At 50.7% G+C, this 21,205-nt stretch overlaps 1 protein-coding gene across 2 annotated transcripts in view; it reads left to right on the top strand.

The window, feature by feature from the left end:
* Positions 1-21,205, top strand: part of STAM2 (signal transducing adaptor molecule 2) — a 46,700-nt gene that overhangs the window by 15,478 nt on the left and 10,017 nt on the right. The window contains exons 3-11 of one of the 2 annotated variants that reach the window (XM_068166780.1): positions 4,496-4,571; positions 5,509-5,604; positions 10,561-10,707; positions 13,911-13,980; positions 14,651-14,837; positions 17,678-17,772; positions 18,472-18,554; positions 18,737-18,824; positions 20,693-20,747. In XM_068166780.1, the coding sequence (XP_068022881.1) occupies positions 4,496-4,571; positions 5,509-5,604; positions 10,561-10,707; positions 13,911-13,980; positions 14,651-14,837; positions 17,678-17,772; positions 18,472-18,554; positions 18,737-18,824; positions 20,693-20,747 (897 nt within the window). The remainder of the gene's footprint in view (positions 1-4,495; positions 4,572-5,508; positions 5,605-10,560; positions 10,708-13,910; positions 13,981-14,650; positions 14,838-17,677; positions 17,773-18,471; positions 18,555-18,736; positions 18,825-20,692; positions 20,748-21,205) is intronic. The other variant, XM_068166781.1, reaches the window with a different exon arrangement.

Genomic DNA, 21,205 nt, shown 5'->3' with positions numbered 1-21,205 from the left:
ACCTGAAGACAAGGAGAAAGTTGTTTGGTGTGAGGGTGCTGGAGGCCTGGAGCAGGCTGCCCAGAGAGGTTGTGGAGTCTCCTTCTCTGGAGAGCTTCTGAAGCCACCTGGACATAGTGCTGCTGGGCAAGCTGCTGTGGGTGCCCTGCTTTAGCAGGGGAGTCGGACTGGATGATCTCCAGAGGTGCCTTCCAAGCCCAGCACGCTGAGGTTCTGTATGATTTCACATTCCTGTGGAGAAGAATCCTGGTTGAGGAAGAACACATCTCAAAGTGCTCAGTGTAGTCAGCTCTGCAAGAAGCTCCAGCAATGTGACACTGCTGCAGAGTCTGCAACTGCCTGGAGTTGGCTTGGAAATTCTTTGAAAGACACATTGCAAGAGGGTTTCCAGGAGAGGAGTTTGCAGAGCTGAGTGCATTCCAATTTTGCTGGGAGTGCTGCACAGCAGGCCAAGGTACTCATATTTAAGGGTCTTGCATAAATTTCGAGGAGGAACTGTGCCAGTAGGAAAAACTTGAGCTGGGTTCCTTGCAGAAAGGCATCTAGCTAGAATAGAGTAGGATAGGATAGGATAGGATAGGATAGGATAGGATAGAATAGGATAGAATAGAATAGAATAGGATAGAATAGAATAGAGTAGAATAGACCAGACCAGGTTGGAAGAGACCTTCAAGATCATCATGTCCAACCTATCATCCAACACCACCTAATCAACTAACCCATGGCACCAAGCACCCTGTCAAGTCTCCTCCTGAACACCTCCAGGGATGGTGACTCCACCACCTCCCCAGGCAGCCCATTCCAATGGGCAATCACTCTCTCTGTGTAAAACTTCCTCCTAACCTCCAACCTAAACCTCCCCTGGCACAGCCTGAGACTGTGTCCTCTTGTTCTGGTGCTGATTGCCTGGGAGAAGAGACCAACCCCCTCCTGTCTACAACCTCCCTTCAGGGAGTTGTAGAGAGCAGTAAGGTCTCCCCTGAGCCTCCTCTTCTCCAGGCTAAGCAACCCCAGCTCCCTCAGCCTCTCCTCACAGGGCTGTGCTCCAAACCCCTCCCCAGCTTTGTTGCCCTTCTCTGGACACCTTCCAGCAACTCAACCTCCTTCCTAAACTGAGGAACCCAGAACTGGACACAGGACTCAAGGTGTGGCCTAACCAGGGCAGTGTACAGGGGCAGAATGACCTCCCTGCTCCTGCTGGCCACACTGTTCCTGATGCAGGCCAGGATGCCCTTGGCCCTCCTGGCTGCCTGGGCACACTGCAGGCTCATGTTCAGCCTACTATCCACCAGCACCCCCAGGTCCCTCTCTGCCTGGCTGCTCTCAGCCACTCTGCCCCCAGCCTGTAGCTCTGCCTGGGGTTGCTGTGGCCAATGTGCAGAACCTGGCACTTGGATGTGTTCCAGCCTCCTGGCCTGGCTACGGTGTGGCCAGCAGGAGTAGAGAAATGATGGTGCCCCTGCAGTAGGCACTGGTGAGGCTGCACCTCAAATCCTGGGTTGAGTTCTGGGCTGCACATGGGCTGATGCAATAGCTTCAGTACCAACTGCTCCACCACTGCAGTTCACTACTCCCTGTTGTGCTGACTTAGGTGGTGATTTACACCCAGCTAGAGAAGGGAGGATGGGTTTACTCCTGACAGTGTGTTTGCTCACAGTCAGCATACACACAACCCAACAAGGCCAAGCTTGTTGTGAGCTAGATATTTATTTAAGAGTAGGTGGCAATACTTAGTATTTCTGGAAGCTGGCTCTCAGTAAAGGTCAGGAGGGAAGAAAGCTACCCAAAAAATGGAGTGAGGTATGCTCAGAGTGGTGGCATTTGATGTTCTTTTGGTGCCAAAAAAAAAACCCCAACATGTTTTAGGCAAGGTCTCCAAGGACAGTCCCCACTCTTTCATCAGGATTCAGAATTCCCAGCTTGAACAGATTGGTTGTTGTTCCCTGTGGGAGGTAATTAGCACCAAAAAGCCATCCCAAATCCTCAGTGCAGTCCTGTTAAATGTTACCTATCACTGATGAGAACTCCAAGATCAGGGAAGCATTCAGCCTGTGCACTGACTCAGGTTTATTTCAAAGCTCAAAACATGTTTATTTAGATAGAGATCATAGAACCATAGCATTGTTTGGGCTGGAAAAGACCTCTGAGATCATCCACTCCAACCTTCAGCCCAGCACCACTGTGGCCATTAAACCATGGCCCCAAGTGCCATGGCCACACAGTTCTTGAACACCTCCAGGGGTGGTGACTCCACCACCTCCCTTGGGCAGCCTGTTCCAATCCCTGAGCACTCCTGCAGCAAAGAAATTGTTGCTCATGTCCAACCTGAACCTCCCCTGTGGCAGCTTGAGGTGATTTCCTCTAGTCCTTTCAGTTGCTACTAGGGAGAAGAGACCAACCCCCACCTCACTCCAACCTGCTTTCAGGGAGTTGTAGAGAGCAATGAGGACTCCTCTCAGCCTAGACTAGACTAGACCAGACCAGGCTGGAAGAGACCTTCAAGATCATCGCATCCAACCTATCATCCAATGTGACCTAATCAACTAACCCATGGCACCAAGCACCCCAGCATGTCTCCTCCTGAACACCTCCAGTGATGGTGATTCCACCTCCCCAGGCAGCCCATTCCTCCTAACCTCTAGCCTAAACCTCCCCTGCTGCAGCCTGAGACTGTGTCCTCTTGTTCTGGTGCTGCTTGCCTGGGAGAAGAGACCAACCCCCACCTGGCTACAACCTCCCTTTAGGGAGTTGTAGAGAGCAATAAGGTCTCCCCTGAGCCTCCTCTTCTCCAGGCTAAGCAACCCCAGCTCCCTCAGCCTCTCCTCACAGGACTGTGCTCCAAACCCCTCACCAACTTTGTTGCCCTTCTCTGGACACCTTCCAGCAAGTCAACCTCCTTCCTAACCTGAGGAGCCCAGAACTGGACACAGTACTCAAGGTGTGGCCTAACCAGTGCAGTGTACAGGGGCAGAACACCCCCAGCTCCCTCAGCTGCTCCTCCCCAGCCCTGTTTTCCAGACCCTTCTCCAGCTTTGTTGCCCTTCTCTGGACCTCCTCCAGCCCCTTTCGCAGTGAGCAGCACCAAACCGAACCCAGGACTCAAGGTGTGTTCTCACCAGTGCCCAGCACAGGGGCACAATCCCTACCCTGCTCCTGCTGCCCACACCAGTGCTGATCCAAGCCAGGATGCTGGTGACCTTTTCAGCCAGCTGGGCACACCCTGGCTCATCTTCATTGCTGTCCACCAGTACTTCCAGGTCCCTTCTGCTCGGGAGCTCTCCAGCTACTTGTAGTTGGTGCATATTCCTACTGCTCATTTCAAGGATGAACCTCCTCAGTAGAGTAACATTTAGAGAGCTACTCCTGATTTTGCTGAAGCAAAACATAAGATCTCCATATTAGTGTTTCCAAAATGGGAGCCAAGAGCTGGCAACCTCTGAGCACAATTATAGAATGCAATCCATAAGGACCCTGCACAGCAGGCAGTAAAAGAGGCATTTGTTTTATCATCACTGCTCCTCAGTCTCTCTTTATTTATGTAGACATTTATCTCATTGTCTGTTTCAAATCCACTTCCTCTGCTTAATGCCTGTTGTTCCCTGGTTGGAGAGCAGCCAGGCAGAAAGGGACCTGGGGGTACAGTAGCTGAACATGAGCCAGCAGTGTGCCCAGGTGGCCAAGAAAGCCAATGGCATCCTGGCCTGCATCAGGAACAGTGTGGCCAGCAGGAGCAGGGAGGTCATTCTGCCCCTGTACACTGCACTGGTTAGGCCACACCTTGAGTCCTGTGTCCAGTTCTGGGCCCTCAGTTTAGGAAAGATGTTGAGATGCTGGAAGGTGTCCAGAGAAGGGCAACAAAGCTGGGGAGGGGTCTGGAGCACAGCCCTGTGAGGAGAGGCTGAGGGAGCTGGGGTTGCTTAGCCTGGAGAAGAGGAGGCTCAGGGGAGACCTTCTTGCTCTCTCCAACTCCCTGAAGGGAGGTTGTAGCCAGGTGGGGGTTGGTCTCTTCTCCCAGGCAAGCAGCACCAGAACAAGAGGACACAGTCTCAAGCTGTGCCAGGGGAGGCTTAGGCTGGATGTTAGAAATTTTTCCCAGCAAGAGAGCTTGGCCATTGGAATGTGCTGCCCAGGGAGGTGGAGTCACCAGCACTGGAAGTGTTCAAGAAAGGCTTGGATGTGGCACTTGGAGCCATGGTTTAGTTGTCAGGAGGTGTTAGGTGTTAGGTTGGACTTGATGATCTCTGAGGTCTTTTCCAAGCTGGTTGATTCTGTGATTCTTTCTGAGCTGTCAGCAGTTTTGTGGGAATGAGCACAAAGTGCTGGTGTGAAATGAGTCTGTTCCACTCCAGTCCACAGAGAAGAGCACAACAGTAAGGTGGGAAATGCTGCTTTTGCAGCTGCCTCTGGAGGCTGCTTGCTCAGCTTGGTAGGCTTCATTCCACAGCTGATGTTGGTCACCTTGCTCACTCAGGGTTTGCTTTTGTCTCTTTTTCAGAGCAAAGGATTGCCTTAAAGCCATCATGAAGAGGGTAAATCATAAAGTTCCCCATGTGGCTTTGCAAGCACTTACAGTGAGTAAACCCTCTCTCTCTCTCTTTGTTCCTGAAGCTTGGTGTTCTTTTATGTAATGCAGCTCTTAAATCTGTACTGATCAATGAGTACCTTCAGAGATCATACAGCCATGGAATTTTTGGCTTGGAAGACACCTTTCAGGCCATGGGGGCCAACTGTTAATCCAGCACTGTTAGGTCACCACTACACTGTGTCCCTCAGCACCACATCGACATGGCTTTGAAACCCTTCCTGGGGTGGGGACCCTACCACTGCCTGGGCCAGGGCTTAAGCCCTCTTTCATTCTTCTAATGTCCAACCTAAACCTCCCCTGGTACAACCTAAGGCTATTTCCTCTTGTCCTATTGCTTGTTCCTTGGAAGAAGAGACCAACCCCCACCTCATTCCAGCCTCTGAAAGGGAGCTGTAGAGAGCAATGAGGCCTCCCCTCAGCCTTCTCTTCTCCAGGCTGATCACCCCCAGTTCCCTCTGCTGCTCCTCACCAGCTCTGTTCTCCAGCCCCTTCAGCAGCTTTGTTGCCCTCCTCTGGACCCACTCCAGCCTGTCAGTGTGCTTCTTGAATTGAGGAGCCCAAAACTGAACCCAGTACTCAAGGTGTGGCCTCACCAGTGCTGAGTACTGGGGGACAATCACTGTCCTAGTCCATTGCTGAGCCAAGCCAGGATGCTGGTGGCCTTCTTGGCCACCTGGGCACACACTGACTCATCTTCCACCACTGTCAACTAACACTCCTAGGTCCTTTCCCAGCAGGCAGTTTCCAGCCTCTCTGCCCCAAGTCTGGAACCTTCTTGGGGTAGTTGTGACCCAAGTGCAGCACCTAGCACAGATCTTCAGTCAAGGGTCTGCCCACTGAACAGAAGATCCAATTGAACTCTTCATGTTTGCTTCCATTTTGCCTTCTTTCCCCCATTTTCACCACTGTGTTTCTGTTGTCAGCTTTTAGGAGCCTGTGTGTCCAACTGTGGGAAAATCTTTCACTTGGAAGTCTGCTCTCGTGATTTTGCTGGTGAAGCTCGAAGTATCATCAACAAGGTACATTCTTGTCACCTCAGCTGCTTGTTGTGCTCACTTTGATTGTCCCAGCAGAGCAAAAGAAGTGGCAAAACCTTCCAGTTTGTGCTGTCCCAGGTTTTGGTGCAGTTGCTGATACTGCTGCTTGAATTTTTACTGTGAGAGTAGAACAGATCAAAGAATCAGAGAAGTGTTAGGGTGGGAAGGGACCTCAAGGCTCAGCCAGTTCCAACCCCCCTGCCATGGCCAGGGACACCTCACACTACAGCAGGTTGCTCACAGCCACATCCAGCCTGGCTGCAAACACCTCCAGGGATGAAGCTTCCACCACCTCCCTGGGCAACCTGTGCCAGTCTCTCACCACCCTCATGGGGAACAACTTCTTCCTCACATCCAATCTGAATTCACCCATTGCTAGTTTTGTTCCATTCCCCCCAGTCCTATCACTCCCTGACACCCTCAAAAGTCCCTCCCCAGCTTTCTTGTAGCTCCCTTCAGATCCTGGAAGGCCACAATGAGGTCTCCTGGGAGCCTTTTCTTCTCCAGACTGAACAGCCCCAACTCCTTCAGTCTGTCCTCATAGCAGAGCAGCTCCAGCCCTCTGCTCATCCTCATGGCCCTTCTCTGGACACCTTCCAGCACCTCCAGCTCCTTCCTGTGCTAGGGGCTCCAGAACTGGGCACAGTGCTCCAGGTGGGGTCTCAGCAGAGTGGAGCAGAGGGGGAGAATCACCTCCCTGGCCCTGCTGGCTCTGCTTCTCCTGCTGCAGCCCAGGCTCTGGTTGGCTTTGTGGGCTGCAAGTGCTCACTGCTGGCTCCTGTTGAGCTTCTCATCCCCCAGCACCCCCAAGTCCTTTCCTTCAGGGCTGCTCTCAGGCCAGTCCCTGCCCAGCCTATATCAGTGCTTGGGATTGCCCTGATCCAGCTTCAGGTCCTTGCCCTTGGTCTTGTTGAACCTCATGACGTTGTCATGGGCTCACCTCTCCAGCCTGTCCAGGTCCCTCTGGATGACCTCCCTTCCCTCCAGTGTGTCTGCTGTGACAGGCTGATAGATTATATCTACTCCAAATTTTTACCTAGTTATATGACTAATTTTCATTAAAATCAGTGGGGTTTTTTCCCCCTGAGCCCTACTTAATTCAATAATGGGGAAGGCAGCTTTTGAAGAGAGCTCTGATTTGATTTCAGCCCATGAACTTAATTCAAGTGCAAAGGGAAAACCAGGAGAAGATCAGACTCTGTTTTCACAAGGAAAAGTATAAAGCCTTCAGACTTGGTTAGTGTCCAAAGGTCCTCAGGATGCTGAGTGAAGAGATAACAAAGAGGAGAAGACTGAAGCTGTTAGGATCAAGCAGCTGATGGGATCTGAGTCATAGAACACTTTGGGTTGGAAGGGCACTTAAAGCTCATCCAGTTCCAGCCCTCCTGCCATGGGCAGGGACACCTCCCACTAGACCAGGTTGCTCAAGGCCTCAAGGAGGAAAAGTTGCCCTTCTGGTTGTGCAACTGCAGCTGGTGAGCACAGGGGAGCAGGCAACAGGCTCCAGAATCCAGCTGGTGAGCACAGGAGAGCAGGCAACAGGCTCCAGAGTCCACAGAATCCTGCGTGGTGGGGGTTGGAATGGACCTCAAGTGTGGGTGTAATGAACTGGGCAGGCAAACAGCTTTCCCCTGATGACTGCTCCAGCTGCAAAGAAAGATGGCTGGTGGGTTAAAAAGGAGAAGTTATGGCTAATGGGTTAAAATAAAAGTTAGTCTGCAAATGTATGGCAGGCCTGGAATCATCAGAGGTGGAGCAAAGCAATTAAGGAAACTAATAAACTTGCTGAGAAGCCAAATGAGTTCACAGCCCTTCTGTTCCTCACTTTCTATGGAAAAATAGGTCTGGAAGTCCTCCCCTTTGTTCTCATTAGCCATGGGCCATTCTGAAATAGAGCCCTGACCTTGGTGGTCTGACAGTGCTTGTGGGTGTGAGAACAAACCTTGGTAATCCCTCTGCAGAGTGGCTGAGTGGAGCAGAAGTTGTTTTGTTGGTGGGAAGTGCTGATGTTTTCCCCCCCTTCCCTGCCCCATTTGGAGGAGCAGTCTTCAGAGGGCAGATAAAATTGGTCTTTCTCCCTTTGCTCTGCAAGAAAATGAGTTCAGATGAGTGTAAGAAATGTCTTTGTGCTGGGACTGAGCCTATCAGCCTTACTGCAATTAAATGCCCAAGCTTGTCAGCATTCTTGCTGTGCCCAAAAGACCTCAGGCTCTTAACCAGCCAAGTGAAGCAGGGGTAGGGGAGCCCAGCAGCCCCAGAACCCTTGTTCCACAGCAGTCTTTCCATCAGCAGAACCAGGAAGTGCTTGGAGTCTCAAATGCTTTGGTTTGTGTTTTATCATGGAGCCACAGAACTGTTGAGGTTGGATGAGACCTCTCAGATAGGAAGCCCAACCACTCCCCTAGAGCTCACAATCCCACCACTGCTGCTAACCTGCCACCACTACCCCACATCCCTCAGCACCACAGCCATGTGGCTTCTCAATACCTCCAGGCATGGTGACTCCACCACCTCCCTGGGCAGCCTGTATCAGTGCCTGAGAACCCTTTCTGGGAAGAAACTGTTCTTAATGTCCAACTTCAACCTCCCTTGGCACAGCTTGAGGCCATTTCCTCTTGTCCTGTCACTTGTATGTGAGAAGAGACCAACCTCCACTTTCATGGAGTTGTAGAGAGCAAGGAGCTCTCCCCTCAGCCTCCTCTTCTCCATTCTAAACACCCCCAGCTCCCTCAGCTGCTCCTCACCAGCCCTGTTCTCCAGACCCTTCCCCAGCTTGGTTGCCCTTCTCTGGACCCACTCCAGCCACTCAATGTCCTTGGAGCAGGCTCCCAGAAGCAGTTGGCATGATGTGCATGTGTGTTAGCTGCTCTGCTGAAGAGTTGTTCTTGCTCCAATCATTTATGTTTTAGGGCCAGTACAGGCTTAAGCAGCTGATGTTTAATGTTACTGAGGTTTGCTCTGCAGGGTGTTCTTTAGCCATGCAGTAGGGTTGGTCCCCATCCCAAACAAACATTATCTTGGTGTCCCTGTACCTCAGCTCCTCATTCAGGAGCTGGTAATACAAAGTGTCCCCTCAGCTGGTTCACATCATGCATAGTGAACCATTCCTTGTTGGGAATGAATCTCAATGAAGGAGACATTTATGGACACACAGAGGTCAGGGTTTGGGGAGATCCTGCCACCTGGGAAGTCAACAGGGAGAAATGTGCACTTGCAGCCCAGAAAGCCAATCAGATCCTGGGCTGCAGCAGGAGAAGTGTGGCCAGCAGGGCAAGGGAGGTGATCCTCCCCCTCTGCTCAGCTCTGCTGAGACCCCACCTGGAGCACTGCCTCCAGTTCTGGAGCCCCTATTACAGGAGGAATATGGAGGTGCTGGAAGGTGTCCAGAGAAGGGCCAGGAGGATGAGCAGAGGGCTGGAGCTGCTCTGCTATGAGGACAGACTGAAGGAGTTGAGGCTGTTCAGTCTGGAGAAGAGAAGGCTCTGAGGTGACCTCATTGTGGCCTTCCAGTATCTGAAGGGGGCTACAGGAAGGCTGGGGAGGGACTGCTCAGGATCTCAGGTAGTGATAGGACTAGGGGGAATGGAAGGAAGCTGGAGGTGGGGAGATTGAGGCTGGAGGTGAGGAGGAAGTTCTTCCCCATGAGAGTGGTGAAGCCCTGGAATGGGTTGTCCAGGGAGGTGGTTGGGGCCCTGTCCCTGGAGGTGTTTAAGGCCAGGCTGGCTGAGGCTCTGGGCAGCCTGATGTAGTGTGGGGTGTCCCTGCCCATGGCAGTGGAGTTGGAACTAGATGATCCTTGTGGTCCCTTCCAACCCTGACTGATACTATGATACTATGAAATGTGACATCTGAGAAGCCTGCAGAGGTCACAAGAGGTAGGGAAGATCCAGTCTAGGGAAAGAGACTAGCTTGTGTTAGACCAGCTTCTGTGGCTGGGACTGGAGTAATAATACCAATCAGAAGTGATGAAGAGAAAAATGGAGGGGAACTCACACAGAAGTGCAAAGAAGAATTCTCCAAAATTACTGAGCTGGAAGCATGGCTAACGTTTGGAAAGTCCAAGGTGTTGCCAGTCTCTTTTTTCCCCTCACTCACCTAAGACTGATTCCAGTGAAATAACAGCAGAATAGATGGGTGAGCTGCCTGCACCACCTGAGCTTTGGCTGTGCAGGAGGATTTGCCTCTGAGGCTTGCTGTCAGGCTTGAAGGAGCCCTGGTTTAAAATAAGGAGGTTTCTGCAAGACTCAGGGAAATCTGAACTGCCTGGGGGTGAAGAGCCTGGGAGCTGCTGTGCCAGCTTTCCAGTGAAAGGGTGGTGCTCCAGAAGCTAGGCATGGTGTCTCTGAGAGCAGAACTGGGGTATGAAAGATTATATATTCTAGGCTGTGTTTTTCATCAAGCTAATTACAGGATCCCAGAATTGTCAGGGTTGGAAGGGACCCCAGGGATCATCCAGTTCCAACCCCTGCCGTGGGCAGGGACACCTCAGACTACAGCAGGTTGCTCACAGCCACATCCAGCCTGGCCTTCAAAACCTCCAAGGATGAGGCTTCCACCACCTCCCTGGGCAACCTGTGCCAGGCTCTCACCACCCTCATGGGGAAGAGCTTCTTCCTGATGTCTAATTTAAATCTCCCTTCCTCTAGCCTGGATCCATTCCCCCTGGTCCTATCACTCCCTGACATCCTAAAAAGTCTCTCCCCAGCTTTCTTGTAGCCCCCTTCAGATACTGGAAGGCCACAATGAGGTCTCCTCAGAGCCTTCTCTTCTCCAGACTGAACAATCCCAACTCTCTCATCCTGTCCTCATAGGAGAGCTGCTTATTAATTATTAAGGATATGTATAATAAAATGCTTTTGGTAACAAAGTTTTACTGAGAGAGAACAAATCTTTTTGAGCTGGTACAAGCATCCCTTTCTATGCAATTTTGTCTTTCAGGCTCATCCCAAAGTATCTGAGAAGCTAAAAACTCTAATGGTGGAGTGGTCAGAAGAGTTTCAGAAGGACCCACAATGTAGTTTGATATCTGCAACCATTAAATCTTTGAAAGAAGAAGGTGTCACTTTTCCTGCTGCTGGATCACAGGTAAGAGCTGAGCAGGGATCCAAGGTAGTGTCAGATGCAGTGTTCCTGGTGGTGAACAAGTGAAAGAATCACACAGAATGTTAGGGGTTGGAAGGGACTTCCACAGATCAAGTCCAACCCCCCTGCCAGAGCAGGATCACCTAGAACAGGTCACACAGGAACACATCCAGGAAGGTTTTGGATGTCTCCAGAGAGGGAGGCTGCACAGCCTCTCTGGGCAGCCTGCTCCAGGGCTCTGTCATCTTAACAGTGAGAAAGTTTTTCCTTATGTTCCCATGGAACCTCCTCTGGCACCCACTGCCCTTTGTCCTGTCACTGGACTGAGCAGGGCCTGGCTCCATCCTCCTGACACTGCCCTGCACATCTTTATCGACATGACCGAGGCCCCCCTCAGGCCCCTCTGCTCCAAGCTGCAGAGCCCCAGCTCCCTCAGCCTTTCCTCACAGGATGCCTTCAGCATCTTCATGGCTCTGTGCTGGACTCTCTCAAGCAGTTCCCTGAGGCCCTTCTTGAAGTGAGGGGCCCAGGACTGGACACAACATTCCAGATGCAGCCTCTGAAAGTGAGATTCTTTGTACTTTGATCGGAGGAGAGTAAGATCCTTGGGTTAGTTTGGTTGCCTTGTGCTGAGGTTCATCTATCTTTACATCCTTCCTAAGGAGAAGAACAACAGCCTAAAGGTCATTTCATGATGCCTTCAGGAATTGTTTCACTTCAGATCCTTCTTCTAATCTTTTTTAGACCTTCATTGAGCTGTCAACCACCTTAACTTGAAGCAATTTGACGCCCACACTATGTACCCAGTGTTTCATGCTTCTGATTGCTGTCTTGGAACACACACCTTCATTTTCCTTCACTGAGCCTCACAAAACAAAGGGCAGGTCTGGAATGGAGGCATTTTGGAGCTCTGCTTTCCTTCTCCAAGTCACCATTTCTCATCCCTGTCAGGAATCTCTCCTGGCTCTGCAGTGCTCCGGCCCCTGACCCCCACCCTTTGTGTTTTCCTTCTGGTGGTGTGCCATGCCTCACCTTCTGCACTGGGGTTTTTTTCCTATGATTCATTATTGCTCCTTCTGAATAGGATAGGATAGGATAGGATAGGATAGGATAGGATAGGATAGGATAGGATAGGATAGGATAGGATAGGATAGGATAGGATAGGATAGGATAGGATAGGATAGACCAGGTTGGAAGAGACCTTCAAGATCGTCGTGTCCAACCTATCATCCAACACCACCTAATCAACTAACCCATGGCACCAAGCACCCCATCAAGTCTCCTCCTGAACACCTCCAGTGATGTTGACTCCACCACCTCCCCAGGCAGCCCATTCCAATGGGCAATCACTCTCTCTGTGTAGAACTTCCTCCTAACCTCCAGCCTAAACCTCCCCTGGCACAGCCTGAGGCTGTGTCCTCTTGTTCTGGTGCTGCTTGCCTGGGAGAAGAGACCAACCTCTGCCTGGCTATATTTTCCTCTTTTGAATCAAGTGGAGATCAGTCCTGAAAAGCAGAACTTCAGCCCCTCTTAGGTATTCCTTACATGAGTTTTCCTTTTCTCTGTGTTAAACAGAGGGGGTTTCTTTTTTTCCCCCCTTTCACTTCTCTCAACCTTTTTCCTTCCTCCACAAAGATGTTTTCAGTTCTAAATCTAGGATATGTGTTAAAACATATGGCAGGAACATAGGAAGATCTACAGCACTGGCAACCAATTAGGCTTCCTTTCCTTCACATGCAGGGAAAATGACATCTGGGTGTTTTTACCTCACACACTTCAAACAGGCAGGGCTGAGCTTTCATTGTATGCTGCTGGAAAGCAGCTCCATGGAGAAGGACCTTGGAGTCCTAGTGGCCAAGAAGGTATCCATGGCACAGCAATGTGCCCTTCTGGCCAAGAAGGCAAATGGTCTCCTGCAGTGTGTTCAGAAGAGCCTGGCCAGCAGCTCTAGGGAGGTTTTCCTCCCCCTCTACTCTGCTCTGGTGAGATCACATCTGGAGTATTGTGTCCAGTTCTGAGCTCTCCAGTTCAAGAGAGACAAGGAACTACTGGAGAGAGTCCAGTGGAGGCCATGAGGGTGATGAAGGGACTGGAACATCTGTCTGATAAGGAAATGCTGAGACACCTGGAGCTGGTTAGTCTGGAGAAGAGCAGCCTGAGAGGGGATCTCACTAATGTTTATCAACATCTGAAGGGTGGGTGTCAAGAAGAAGAGGCCAGGCTCTTTTCTATGATGTCCTGTGACAGGACAAGGGGCAACACTCACAAATTGGGACCCAAGAAGTTCTACCTCAACATGAGGAGAAAGTTGGTTGGTGTGAGGGTGCTGGAGGCCTGGAGCAGGCTGCCCAGAGAGGTTGTGGAGTCTCCTCCTCTGGAAACTTTCAAGCCCCATCTGGCTGTGTTCCTGTGTGACCTGCCCTAGGTGAGCCTGCTTTGGCAGGGGGGTTGGACTTGATGTCAGGGATTGGAAGGGACCTCTGACCATTCTCTGATTCTGTCATTGGGGGCACTTGCACAGACTTGTTTTGTAGGACCATTGGTGAGTCCTAGACACAGCAGTGTCAGAAACTTCCTTCCTGGTACCTGCAGGAAGACTTCCTTGTTGGAATGATGTCACTCTGCTGTTGTGTGGGCTTGTGATTTAAGTCACAAGTTTCCAGCTTGATGCATGGTTGCTCTTCCCTCCCATCATCCCACCAGCAGAGAGAGAAAGGTGGCTTTTTGTTCTCCAGAGACAGATCTCCCTTTTCAGCAAGTCCAGCTGCTGCTCAGTAACCTGGGTCCTCACAGGTGTAGGTCTCCAAAGAGCTTTTCTTCACTTGGGCAGGGAGGAGTAGAGGACAAAGGTGGAAAGAGCAATCATTTCAGTGAGCAGCCTCACTTGAACAGGCAGCACTAAAATAATGACCTGGCTGAGGTTAGTTATTTAGACTAAAGCTGGGGATTTCAGTTTGTTCCTTGCTGTATACAAAACAAAAGAAAACCTGGCTGGGGTTCTAAAGAATGCTGGTGGCTTGTTTGGTGGTTGGCTTTTGATTCTTCCAGGAGGTCATTCTGATTCAGTGCTGGAGTGCTGCAGTAAGCAGTGAACCAGAAACCAAATGATTGCTAATTATTGCTTTTTTTGGTAAAGTCTATGATTACAGAGCTCTGGGGTTTTGTTTGGAACCTCAGCTCTTGTTCTGTTCCTAACACCTTTGCAGGCTGCCACAAATGCTGCTAAGAATGGCTCAGCCTTGAGTAAGAACAAAGAAGATGAAGATATAGCTAAAGGTAAATTGCTAGTCACAGCCTTGGCTTAGGCTTGAGCTCAGAATCTCAGTGGGGTGGGGGTTGGAAGGGACTTGTGGAGATCATCCAGTCCACCCCTCCTGCTAAAGCAAGGGCACCCACAGCAGCTTGCCCAGCAGCACAATGGCCAGCTGAGTTTAGAAGCTCTCCAGAGAAGGAGACTCCACAACCTCTGTGGGCAGCCTGCTGCAGGGCTCTGCTCAGCCCATGGATCCAGCCTGGCCAGGTCCCTCTGCAGAGCCTCCTCCTCTCCATCTCCCAATTTGGTGTCACCTGCAAACTTAACTGTGGGAGCATTTGATCCCCTTGCCCAGATCACTGACAAAGACATGAAAGAGAACTCTCCCCAGCACTGAGCCCTGGGGAGCACCACTGGTGACCAGCCACCAGCTGGAGCTAACTCCATTCCCCACCACTCTCTGGGCCCAGCTGCTGGCCAGTTCTTCCCCAGCAAAGCATCCACCCACCCAAGCCACGAGCAACCGGTTCCTCCAGGAGGACGCTGTGAGAATTGGTGTCAGAGGCTTTACTGAAGGCCAGACACCATCCACAGCCACTTCTGTGCCAGCAGGCAAGCAAGCTGCCTCTGCAGTCAGGGTTAACAGACACAAACTTCCTCACTGTGGCTTTTTTTCCCCTCCCTTACCTGCAGCTATCGAGTTGTCACTGCAAGAGCAGAAACAGCAGCAACTGGAAACCAAATCCTTGTACCCATCAGCGGAAGCTCAGCAGAACAACCAGAGTGCCAGGAAGGTCCGAGCCCTCTATGACTTTGAGGCTGTGGAGGACAACGAGCTCACCTTCAAAAGTGGAGAAATCATTTTGGTTTTGGATGACAGGTAGGGCAGAAGTCTTCAGATACAGCTCCTGTTGTCTGAGGCTGGCACGTTTGTGCCCTGAAGCTTTTTTTTAAGCCCACGGTTGTCACTCTAGCCTCCCCCAAATCCTGTCTTAGAATTGTTAGGGTTGGAAGGGACCTCAAGGCTCAGCCAGTTCCAACCCCCCTGCCATGCCCAGGGACACCTCACACTACAGCAGGTTGCTCACAGCCACATCCAGCCTGGCTGCAAACACCCCCAGGGATGAGGCTTCCACCACCTCCCTGGGCAACCTGCGCCAGTCTCTCACCACCCTCCTGGGGAAGAACTTCTTCCTAACATCCAATCTGAATCTACCCATTGCTAGTTTTAGTGCAGCAATTGGATGATCCTGTGAGTGAGAATAGAATTAACCAGGTTGGAAAAGACTTTTGAGATAACCCAACACCATCTCATCAACTAAACCATGGCACTGAGTGCCTCATCCAGTCTCCTTTCCAACACCTCCAGGGATGGTGACTCCACCACCTCCCTGGGCAGCACATCCCAATGGCCAATCTCTCTTGCTGGGAAGAATTTCTTCCTAACATCCAGCCTAAAGCTCCCCTGGCACAGCTTGAGACTGTGTCCTTTGTTCCATTCCTCCTAGTCCTCTTATTACCTGACACCCTAAAAAGTCCCTCCTCAGCTTTCTTGTAGGCCCCTTTAACTTTTTTATCTCAAACCACTGGTGGTGTACTGGATGTTAGGGAGAAGCACTTCCCAGAAAGATGTGTTCAATCTCCTGCCCTTGGACTCTGCCCATCTGTCCAGATGCTGTGGAGTTGAGAACTTCTCTGTGAAGCCTGGTGAAGGTTCAGCCTTCATGCTGGTGGTGGAAGAGTTGCTCAGGGCAGCATGGGCCATCTCCTGCCATGGCAGGCAAAGCTGGTAGTGACTTTGGTGGGGTTGTGAGCTCCAGGTGAGTGGTTGGACTTGATCATCTCAAAGGTCTTTTCCAACCTCACCAATCCTGTGGTTCCTCTCAGTCCAGGAAAACTTCAGCCTGTCCTCTGGCAAGTGATTTCCAGTCTTCTGTAGAGGAGAGGCTGAGGGAGCTGGGGCTCCTTAGGCTGGAGAAGAGGAGGCTCAGAGGAGACCTTCTTGCTCTCTACAACTCCCTGAAGGGAGGTTGTAGCCAGGTGGGGCTTGGTCTCTTCTCCCAGGCCACCAGCACCAGAACAAGAGGACACAGTCTCAAGCAGTGCCAGGGGAGGTTTAGGCTGGAGGTTAGGAAGAAGTTCTACACAGAGAGAGTGACTGGCCATTGGAATGTGCTGCCCAGGGAGGTGGTGGAGTCACCATCCCTGGAGGTGTTTAGGAAGAGCCTGGCTGAGGCACTCGGTGCCATGGTTTAGCTGATGAGATGGTGTTGGGTGGTAGGTTGGACTTGATGATCTCTGAGGTCTTTTCCAACCTGGTTGATTCTATTCTATTCTCCAAGGTTGGGTATTTCATTCTGTGGTGCTGCTCCCATTTGCTTGTGCTTTTCAGGGTGCTCAGTTGCTTACAGTGTATGTGATAAGCAAATAGATTTCACACCACAGTGCTAAATCCCAGCTACCCCCAGAAATTATCTCTGGCTATCAAGCCTCAGATTTGCTAAGAATCAAACTGAATTAAAAACACTGAAGGTAATTATTGTTATTTGCACTCAATGGCTGTGAAGCAGAACAGCTTCCCTGCTAATATTCTGGTTTAATAGGCTGTGACAGATCAATTCTGTCCCCACTGGTAGTCCCTTCTTGTGTAAACTTGTAGATGAAGCTGTGAAGAGCTCTCACCTAATCAACCTGAAAGCTGAAGTTGTGCTGCACATTGAGTGATTGCTTCTGAATGATTTTGCTTCCCCAAACCCTTCCTCTTCTCCTCCCCACATCTCTGCCTCCTGTTTTTGGCTTTGCTGCTGGGCTGCTCATCCCTACAGATGTTGTCCTTTGCCAGATGTACAGGGGAAAAAATGTGTTAGATGTCGCAGGTGCTGTGCCAAAAGACCTGAGAAAAGGAAGGTTGGAGAACTGAGTGGAGGGGAACCTCATAAAGTTCAACAAGGGCAAGTGTAAGGTCCTGCCCCTGGGGAGTATCAACTCCCTGCACCAGTACAGGTGAGGGAGTGACCATCTGGGAAGCAGCTCCATGGAGAAAGACCTTGGAGTGCTGGTGGACAACAGGTTCCCCAGGAGCTAGCAATGTGCCCTTGTGGCCAAGAAGACCATTGGTGTCCTAGGGTGCATAAAGAAGAGCATGGGCAGCAGGTTGTCCTCTGCATCTACTCTGCCCTCATCAGCCACATCTGGAGTGTTGAGTGCAATTCTGGGCTCCCCAGTTCAAGAAAGGCAGGGAAGTAGTGGAGAGAGGCCAGTGGAGGCTCCAAAGATGCTGAGGGGCCTGGAGCAGCTCTGTGAGGAGGAAAGGCTGAGAGCCCTGGGGCTGTGGAGCCTGGAGAAGAGCAGCCCCAGAGGGGATCTGAGCAATGCTCAGCAAGAACCAAAGGAGCTGTGGGGGGCAAGAGGCTGGGGCCAGACTCTTGTCAGTGGTGCCCAGGTACAGGACAAGAGGCAATGGGCACAAAGTGGAAGCCAGGAGGTTCCACCTGAAGATGAGGAGAAAGTTGTTTGGTGTGAGGGTGCTGGAGGCCTGGAGCAGGCTGCCCAGAGAGGTTGTGGAGTCTCCTCTGGAGAGCTTCCAACCCCAGCTAGCCATGGTGCTGCTGGGCAAGCTGCTGTGGGTGCCTCTGCTGTGCTGGGATTCTGTGGAGGGCCCCAGAGCTGCTGCTGACACTGCTGCTGCTCAGGGTTTGTAACACAGCTTTATTTCCACAGTGACACCAATTGGTGGAAAGGTGAAAATCACAGAGGAGTGGGACTGTTCCCATCTAATTTTGTGACTTCTGACTTGACTGTGGAGCCTGAGGCAGGTGAGTTAGCCACTCAAAGCTGACACATTACTTCAGTAAGGTGACTTCATGGTGGAACTAGTAATTAGCCCATCAGCACAACAATGTCCTGAAATTGGCCCAGGGAAAGGTCTGAGAGCCAAATCCTGCCCTCCTTTCAAACAAGGGAGCTGCTGGAGCTCACTTCAGTGTTTTCTGTCTTCTGATTCTCTTCTGAGTTGTCCTCTTTGACAGAAGTTCCATTCAGTGTGCATCATTCTTTGTCAGTAACCTCTCAGATAAGAATCCAGTAAGTTGCCATTTTAACATCTCTGCTCAGCCCTGGTCTAGGATCACCTTCTTAACTGGTGTCAGTGGTTTGCAAGCATCACTTGGTGAGCTTTGCTCATCCTCCTGGCACCAAAATAAATGTTAGCACTTTGAACTTGGCTGAAAGCAGCTATAGATGTGTTGGAAGTGTTTGTAGATGCTAACATGACTCTAGAGTCTTTCCCTTGCTGGGGCTAAGTTCATGATCATGCTAAGAAAGGAAGCTTGTCAGAACAGTTTGCAGGCAAAGCCATCATCCCTCCTCCAGCAGCTAGGTGCCTCACTGCTTGAAGTCTTTATTCAGTGTCTTTCTCCTTGCAAGATCTGATGGCAAGCAAGGAGGAAGACTGTGTGCTTGAAGTGAGCATAGCAAGTCAGCTGCAGAAAAGAAACTAATGTTTGTTCTTTCAGCAGCTGTGGAGAAAAATTCTGTTCCTGAGGATGCAGCAGAAGATGTTAAGAAAGCAGAACCTGAGCCAGTTTATATAGATGAGGTATGCAGCCACCTTCCAGCTGAAGCACTGCTGAGCTATTCCAGGGCTTGAAGCATTCTTTGGGGTACTGGATGTTAGCAGATAATTCATGATCTGTAAAGAACTTTGAATCAGAGAATTAAGCCAGTCCCTGCTGCCACGCTTCAGCAAGCACTGCTCCTAATCCTCTCTTCACCTTTCAGGATAAGATGGATAAAACCCTGCAAGTACTTCAGAGTATAGACCCTACAGATCTAAAGCTTGATTCTCCAGATCTTCTAGACTCAGAAGGTACTTTGAGCTCTTTTTTTTTTGGGGGGGGGGGTGTGTGTGTATGTGTGTGTGTGTGTGTGTGTTGCTTCTCACAGTTCCCTTGTGTGGCTGGAGCTGGTGATTCTTTTGTGGTTATTTTAAGCTTAGGGAAAGCATGCTCTGTGCTAATAGCATGCTGTGGAATTTCACAGTGGGAGCATGAAGCTCTGTGTAGAACTCTCCAATTCTCTAATAGTTGCCAAGCCAACTCCATGTTCAGCAGAGTGATTTGCATAACTCCCAGCTAGTGTACAGTGTGATCTTGGCAAGATCTAGCCACCTAGCCAGCTCTGCTTGAAATAAGCAGTTTGGGGTCAAAATCCCTCCCAGACACTGCTGGTTAGGAGGGGAGAGGCAGAGCCAAGCAGCTGAAGGTGTGTACTAACAATTACAGTTTAAAAGGAGTCTTCCTAGGATGGGAAGACTGAAGGAGAGGGGAGGCTCTGTGGTACAGCAGATGTGGGTGGACTCACAGTCAGTCTAGATTGGATATTCCAGAAGGAGATGAAGGTTGTAGATCTTGCACAAGGCAAGCAGAAATGCAAAATTCTCCACGGGGGCCATGTTTCATCAGTGGAATTCTGTTTGAGAGGGTGGGTGGCCAAGGAGAAGAGCCAAAGTAATTCTCCTGTCTGGTGGGGCCGGAGGAACGGGATACACATGCCAGGGATTCACAGCCCTTTTGGGGAGGAGGTTCTTCCTCATGTCCAACCTGAACCTCCCTTGGTACAACTTGAGGTCATTGCCTCTCTCCTTATCTGGGCAGAACAAAGAGTTTACAGTAACAGCAGCACTGCAGAGGGACACCAGAGGGCTGGGACTACCCTTAGCTGGCCAGATGATCACAGAGTGTTAGTGATTGGAAGGGACTTCAAAAGAACATCAAGTCCAACCCTCCTGCTAGAGCAGGACCACCTAGGGTAGGCCACACAGGAATGCATCCAGGTGGGTTTTGAATGTCTCCAGTGAAGGAGACTCCACAACCTCTCTGGGCAGCCTGCTCCACTCACTGTCATTTTGCAGGGTTTAGTGAGCACTTTGGGGCAGCAGACACAGTTCTTGCATGGAAGGAAGAGTCTTGTGGTGGATCAGAAATGATGCATCCATGCAATAATTGTGTGTGCTAATAATTGTGTGTGCTAATTGTGGCCTTCCAGGATCTGAAGGGGGCCTACAGGAAGGCTGGGGAGGGACTGCTCAGGATCTCAGGCAGTGATAGGACTAGGGGGAATGGAATGAAGCTGGAGGTGGGGAGATTCAGGCTGGAGGTGAGGAGGAAGTTCTTCCCCATGAGAGTGGTGAAGCCCTGGAATGGGTTGTCCAGGGAGGTGGTTGAGGCCCCATCCCTGGAGGTGTTTAAGGCCAGGCTGGCTGAGGCTCTGGGCAGCCTGATGTAGTGTGAGGTGTCCCTGCCCATGGCAGGGGGGTTGGAACTAGATGATCCTTGTGGTCCCTTCCAGCCCTGACTGATACTGATACTATGATAATAAATGACAGTGGTGGGATCTGCAGGGACTTTGTCCAGTCACTCTCAACAGGCAAGATTTGCTTAGGGAGTGGTGAGGAGGCTCAAGCTGAGGAATTTTTAAAGCAAAGAGTGGCTCACCCTCAAAAAATAGTGATGAGCAGGTGAGAAGCTTTGGTGTTGAGGACCATCTCATTTCAACTAGTCTATTACCTAGAAAGGTTGGACCAGATGCTCCTGGGGGTCCCTTCCAGCCTGGCACTCTGTGACCATAACTAGGTGCACCCTCCTGTTTCCTGTCACTTTAGTGTGTTTGGATGAAGTACTTTGTTCATTTGGACTCTGCCAGCCACTAACCACCTCCATGCTCTTGCCTCCACAGATATTTGTCAGCAGATGGGTCCAATGATAGATGAAAAACTCGAGGAGATAGATAGGTGAGCCAGAACCTAGCTTCTGTGTTGCTTACTTTAAACTCTGCGCTTGGATCAATCTATCTTCACTTCTTCCATCTCCCAGGCTAGGAAATCATCCCAGACAGAAACTCTGGCTATTCTGCCTGTTATTTTTTAACATGTAGGTACTGAGGTCCCAGATTTGGTTGCTCCTCTCCCCAGTTTGCTGCCTAAATTACTGGGTGCATTTTATTTCTGGTGTGGCTGCAGCCTTTTGCAGTCTTGTCTAGGACTTAGTATTTTCAGTCTGCTGCTGACTGTCCTCCATGACAGGAAGAATCTGGTCACCACTGTCTTCACCTTTTCCTCTCAGGCTCCTGGGGATACATGAGGGTGAAAAGGAAAGGTGGCTTAACACCTGTGCAGTTGTGTTGTCTTGTTGCAGCTAGGGAAGGGCAGCTCGTGACCATTTGGACTCTGCTTCCAGTGCCAGTGGTGAG

The sequence above is a fragment of the Melanerpes formicivorus genome, unplaced genomic scaffold (assembly GCF_026170545.1).
Source record: "Melanerpes formicivorus ecotype bairdi unplaced genomic scaffold, bMelFor1.0.p_v2 SCAF_106, whole genome shotgun sequence".
NCBI lineage: Eukaryota > Metazoa > Chordata > Aves > Piciformes > Picidae > Melanerpes > Melanerpes formicivorus.
This window is presented reverse-complemented; position numbering and strand designations above follow the sequence as displayed.